The 6339-nt window shown below is 35.5% G+C and overlaps 2 protein-coding genes across 2 annotated transcripts; one reads left to right on the top strand and one right to left on the bottom strand.

Annotated features, from left to right (window-relative positions):
* Positions 1-942: 942 nt before the first annotated feature.
* LOC113358381 (heavy metal-associated isoprenylated plant protein 39-like) lies at positions 943-3084 on the bottom strand. The gene is made up of 3 exons (XM_026601932.1): positions 2918-3084; positions 2458-2533; positions 943-1723 (listed from the first exon to the last, which is right to left on the bottom strand). Exons 1-3 carry the CDS (start codon positions 2921-2923, stop codon positions 1320-1322), a joined length of 486 nt encoding a protein of 161 aa, XP_026457717.1. The 5' UTR covers positions 2924-3084; the 3' UTR covers positions 943-1319.
* A 1470-nt stretch (positions 3085-4554) lies between these two features.
* LOC113360502 lies at positions 4555-4941 on the top strand. The gene has a single exon (XM_026604008.1). It carries the CDS (start codon positions 4555-4557, stop codon positions 4939-4941), a length of 387 nt encoding a protein of 128 aa, XP_026459793.1.
* The last annotated feature ends 1398 nt before the right edge of the window (positions 4942-6339 follow it).

The raw sequence follows: 6339 nt of genomic DNA, 5'->3' as shown, positions 1-6339 counted from the left end.
TATGGATGTTCATGGATTCGGTGATGTAGATTGGGATGAAGATCCTGACACAAGAAGAAGTACATGTGGTTATTGCATCTTTTTTGGGTCCAACCTATTTCTTGGTCAAGCAAAAGACAAAATACAATGTCTAGAAGTTCAACAAGCTGACTATAGGAGTCTTGCCCAAATTGCAGCTAAAGTGGTTTGGATTTGTCAGTTACTCTAGGATCTTCACATCTTCATACCCATTCCTCCTATTATTCAGTGCGACAACATAAGTGCCATCTCTCTCTCTTTTCTAATCCTGTTTTTCACAGTCGTATGAAGCATTTGGCAGTTGACAATTATTTTATCAAAGAGTTTGTGCAGTCTAAGATTTTGAATGTTCATTACATATCCATAATGGATCAGGTTGCAGATATCTTTACCAAAGGACTAGCAGGACCAAGATTTAGCTTTCTCTGTGATAAGCTGAAGGTTTTTTCACCAAAACAACTTCATCTTGAGAGGGGTTAATAACAGTACAGGTGACACTCTCTTTACACTTCAACTATTAATCGTCCTTATCATTACAAGCTGTCAATTAAGTCGTGTCATGCTATTACTGGTTCATTTCTTTGGTCATGGATTGGTATTGAGCTGTTTTTCTGTCAGGTTCTCTTGTATAAATACAATAACCGTTTTCTCTGTTTTGTGTAATGTGAAAGACAATTGGCATGATCAATTGCATCTGTAGCTCTGTTTTTCAATAGTTAATGACTTCTACTACTTACTACGAGAACTGGCATGTTAAAGCCAAATCCAAACCAAGAAGTAATTAAGTTTAGCTTTTACCATATACCAATGTGGATGGTTTAATAGAAGGAATCCCTTAACATTTTAATAGATATTTACATTACAAAAGTTCGCACTCTTGCAAACTTTTCAATTCAAGTTGTAGGATGCAGGATAATCAACTGTGCACGACACCAATAGTATAGAAAACTTTATTTCAGATTTGCATCAAACTTCGTTTGAATTGATCTTGAAAAATGGCTTCCTAGTTCCTATAAGTTGGAACCTTTTTGTGGCTTACAATGGATGAATACAATAATAAACGACAAGACAACCATAATTTTTGATTCACTGAACCAAAAACTCTTGCAACTAAACTCATACATACCAAAAATTATTTATTCCGTAAATATGTTACATACCTTTGGACAAGTTCATGGGATCCATTTCTCCACCTCCATCAACTGTACACGCGAAGCTTCTCTGTCCTAAGGACATTGCGTTTAACTGGCTTCGATATCGGATTATAATTCATCGCTAACACATGCATTTCGATTCACCATTTAACAAATAACACATGCATTTGGGTTTTCTTCTGCACTCTGAACATAGTAGTGAGTGGTCATATGTGGATTATAGGCTCTGTATGCATTGACGAGCTCAGCGAGCTGCTGATTGGGATCCGGCTTCTTCTCTTCTTTCTTTGGTTCTTCGTTTTTCTTAGCTTCTTCTTTCTTGGGTTCTTCCTTCTTTGGTTCCTCTTTTTTTGGTTCCTCTTTCTTAGCTTCCTCTTTCTTTGGTTCCTCTTTTTTGGGTTCCTCTTTCTTCTCAGGCTCTTTAGCAGGCCCGATGAAAACAATATCAGTGTGCCAGAACTTCCTTAACTTGCTAACAATGTCCACAGGATCAACAATTCCAATCACTGTTAATTTCTTTGTTTTCATGTCCATGGAGATTGAATCTATTCCTAAAACCAAGAAAAAACAAACAAATCAAATTGTAAATCAAATTTGCTACTCTAACTTCCCATTGTGTATGTGTGTGTGTCGGTTTCAAGTTGAAAGCACTAAACAACAAAAGGGAAAATGAAAAGTCTAAACTGATTGAGGGTCTGACATAGACAATACAAAGAAAAATCCAAGGACAGAATTCTCTGCTTTTGACAGAAATGAATTGATTAAAGTAGTTTCCGCAATATATGATCATATTTAGTTTAGAGATTAAACCTACTTGTTATAATAAATATTAAGATCAGTTGGATCCAGAAAAATGAAATTTAATAGAAAAGTGTGGTGACGCTGAGTCTTAAGTCGAGCTAGATTGAACTACTACAATATTATTGAACTACTACAGCAATTCACAAATATCAATCTCAAAGAATCCAACTGATCATGGTTGTCAACCTCAACTGAAATTCCCAAAATTAAATTTAAGAGAAGATGCACATTAGGATGACTGTGGAGTTTGTGGACTCTGGTTAGCTCTTTTGAACTATATAACTCAGAAAGAAGATTGCATAGTGAAGTGCAACTTGGTGTCACTTTACTGCAAATTCAAGGGATATTGATGATATCATATTAAGGATTATGCTGCTACACTTCATAACTGAAATTCAACTAAATATACGTAGTAGTAAACAAGGATGCAAATTAAGATGCATTATCAGAAACATAATTCCAAGAAAATAATATGTAATGATACCTGATAGACTAGAAACCTTCTTCAAAGCCTTTTGCTTGTCTTTGTTGTCATGTAAATCCAATGTCAAAATTAACTTCTGCTTAACACCCAAAAGATAGAAATCAGATTCTTCACATAAAGAAAGTAAAACAGAATACTGCAAGTGTAAGCAGGAGGTATATTCAGTCTAAATCTTCTAAAAGTGTATCATCAACACATAACTTTTAAATCCCCATAAAAACTGAATCCCAAAAGGTGGATATCCACTAAACCCTCATCAAAGGTAATAATTCCATAAACAAATCACCTTTAAAGATAAAAATCAACAAATACCCATAATTTCACAATCAAGTTTTTATATTCCTCAAAGAAAAAGAAAAGAAAGTGACTCCAGGTGTTCAAGTATATAACTATACTATACATACAGATATAGTAAACCAAAAAAGTGATCCAACAACTGATCTACAGATGGTAATCTGACCTTCATTTTCTTCTCAGTTTCACAATCTGATCTAGATAGTAATGGAAGCTGATACAGAGGAAATTATATTATGATAACTACAATCTACAGGGGAAAGAAAAGGGAAAATAATTGAAACTACAGAGAGAGAGAAGAAGAGAAGTTTTCAAGAGCTTCCTTAAAAAGAAGAAAGATTGGTTTAAAATGAAACCTCAGTCACAACAAGACATAAAGTCATAAACTAGAGGCGCAAAATTACTGTCGTAAAAGTGTTTTACCTTTGTTATTTCCACCTTTTTATGAAGTGTTTTAACTTCCAGAACCACAAATTCAATAATTGCAATGAAAACAGTAGCAGTATTTGTTTTGGAGTACATTTATACAGCCCCAACCCGCAACATAAGGCCGGTTCCCATTGGGTGGTTAACCCACTCATATGCCATGCCAGGTGGTCTGACAAATTGGCCGCGTGATATGATGTTAAGCGATCGAATCTTTGTTGAACGGTAGAGACTAGACCGCTGACGGTGTAATTTCGACCTTTCGGTGTAGAATCAATCGCTTAGTATATAATGATGTAACGCCTATTTTCCCCCCACGTCTCCCTATAAATTCACCCCATTAAATTCAATTTAATCACACCTCATTTTTTTCATTAACACTATCATCTTACTCTTTTATATTTTAATCCTTAGTTTAATTTTTAGTTTCAAATCCATGGATTCTTCTGAAGAAGAGGTGCGTATTCATATGGATTGATTTGAAGAATAACAACGAATGTTCGTTCAGGCGTTGCGACAATTCGATGATGAGTCAGATGTAGATAGAGAACTAAACAACAATTTGTTGCAGCTATATTCATCGTGGTAGATACCTAGAGATCCAGAGCCAAAACAAGTGTTCACAAGAAGATATATGTACCGGGGTCAGGATGATTTCCACGAGAAGCTGATGCACAATTATTTTCTTCTCGACTATGTGTTGATGATTATTTCCAAGGTCGATTCCGCATGTCCCGACATTTGGTGACCTTTTTCAAATAGAACCTCAACTTAATTATCAGTATGATGCACTGGATATTATAGGTCATAGCCCTGAACAAAATGTTACTTCGGCCTTAAGGGTCCTAGGATATGGCAAACCTACAGATTCTAACGATGAGTACCTTCGTATGAGTAAAACAACCGGGTACAAGTATCTTGCGTTATTTTGCGAAGCAATGATTAATCATTTTGGTCCAACCTATTTACGAAAACCAACTGGCGCAGATATTAGAGAAACATTAAAGCAAAATCAGGAAAGGAGATTTCCAGAAATGCTAGGTAGTCTTGACTGCATGCATTAGGTATGGACTGGATTCCCTACCTATTGGGTCAATCAGTATAAGGGTCACTATGGAAAACAAGCGGTTATCCTTGAGGCCGCTGCTTCTTATGATTGTTGGATATATCACGCTTTTTTTGGTCTTCCGACATCTTAGAACGATATAAATATTCTATACAAGTCGCTTTTGTTTGAAGATTTAAAGTAAAATTAGTACTTAGGTAAATTTCACTATCAACGGGAATCGTTACACTCATGGTTATTATCTTGCAAATGGAATTTATCCAAAATGGTCAAATTTTGTTCAATGTTACCATCAGCCACCTTCCGGTGAAATGGGTCGTCCATACTCGTATTTCAATAGCAGACAAATGGAATTGAGAAAGGATGTGAAACGGGCTTTTGAAATTCTGAAGTGGAAGTTCGCCATCATTTGTGGGCCTTATCTTGGTCTAACTGCTGGTGAAATGCATAAGATTATGCTGACTTGCATAAGTATGCATAACATGGTAATTCAGGAAACCCGTCGTAATAATGATTGGACTAACCATGAAGATGAAAACTTAAGACCTGAGATTCAACCGGGAAGAGGATCACCTGCAAGGAACTATGCACAAATGACTAGTCACATTGAGATCAAAACTATGTATGACAGGTTAAGGGAATATCTCAGAGCGAATATCTGGTCTGAGTTTGGAAGAGGTGGAGAGCGAATTGATTAGTGTTGTAAAGTTTAATTGTTTGTTCGTAGTTTAGTTTTGAAGTTGTTCGAATCGTTTAAAATTTTCAAGTTTATGGCTATGGTTTGTTACGTTTAAGTTCTAAACTTTTTTACGTTTTTCACTAAAAGTAGCGGTCTAGTATATGCACCGAGCAACCTAGAACGCAACGCTAGCGGTCTAGACTCAATCGCCAACAATCCTTATATATACATACCACTTCATCAATTTCAAAATCACACTTTCAGTCAAAAATTTCTCTACTATCTAGGGTAATTTATGGATGATCCTATATTTACTGAAGATGAAGATTTATCTCTTTGTTAGAAACTATGTAATAAACTAACTAAAGAGAGGTGGAGAACGACGGATGAATGGTTTACCCAGTATGGGTTATTGGGGTAAAATTCATGAAACCTTCTGCACAAAGACAGTTAACCCTCATAACTGGGATCGGGCTTCTTTGTTTTGTCAAATCATGATTATCAAAAAAGATCTTGTAAATTTTATAGCTATGAGAGGTATTGTCAATCGATATCGTATTAGAGGTGACACCAATGATGAATTGGTAATACGAACTCGAGATGAGTGGCGAAGATGAAAATAATATTTTTTTAATACGAAGCGCATTTCCAAATTCTTAAGGAGTTTCTCATAATTCGTACGGGATGTTAGTTTTAATGGGGTGTTTCTCTTGTTCAATGGATATTGTAAATTTTTAATGTAATTTTTGATGGATGTTTTAAAGTTTAAATGTAATGAAAAACTACTACAACTTCATTCATCTTAACCGAACTTCTAAATTTTCATAAAAATTAAAGTTGATATATTAATTAATTAAGTGGCACTACTTCATAGTGGTCTAATTCATCATCCTCATCTTCAGTTTGACCTCCAAATTTGTTTTCCAAATCTATCTTGTTACGTTTTTCTTCCAACTCCTCTGCTAACCTGTCCATCTCCATTCCCCATACCATCAATTGTCTGGGGGTCATTGTTGAGGTGTTTGCATTTAGGATCTTATTTTTGTCATAGTCTGAAACAAATTTCTCTTGAGTTTGACGGTGTTATTTCATCTCCCTAGTCATTAAATGTCGGTCTACTGCTCTTTGTTTTTCGACGGTCTTCTGATGATCTATTAAAATTTCCAAAAAAAACCTTCACTTGCTTCTCCTTGTGAGCAGCTATCTCGCTGCTCTTGCAGCGTTTCTTCCTAATTGTTTTCTCTTAATCGCAGCATTGATATTCAAGTTGGAATTTTTGTTTGTTGTGGTTTCTGGCGAAAAAATGGATTCTTCGGAGGGTGTTGAGATGATTGAGATGGTTTTGAAAGAGAAGAAGTGTATGGTGAACTTTCAGATACATTATGCAAATTTGCTAACACATCTAGATTATATTTAG

The sequence above is a fragment of the Papaver somniferum genome, chromosome 3, assembly GCF_003573695.1.
Source record: "Papaver somniferum cultivar HN1 chromosome 3, ASM357369v1, whole genome shotgun sequence".
Classification (NCBI taxonomy): Eukaryota; Viridiplantae; Streptophyta; class Magnoliopsida; order Ranunculales; family Papaveraceae; genus Papaver; species Papaver somniferum.
Note: the sequence above shows the minus strand (reverse complement) of the source record. Positions and strands in the feature narration are given on the sequence as shown.

Excerpts from the sequence above, each read along its gene's own strand:
- LOC113358381 (XM_026601932.1), bottom strand. Across the intron at positions 1,724-2,457 it reads GAAGGTTTCTAGTCTATCAG|GAATAGATTCAATCTCCATG; the intron begins GTATCATTACAT and ends TCTTGGTTTTAG.
- LOC113360502 (XM_026604008.1), top strand. The coding sequence starts at position 4,555 with ATGGGTCGTCCATACTCGTATTTCAATAGCAGACAAATGGAATTGAGA.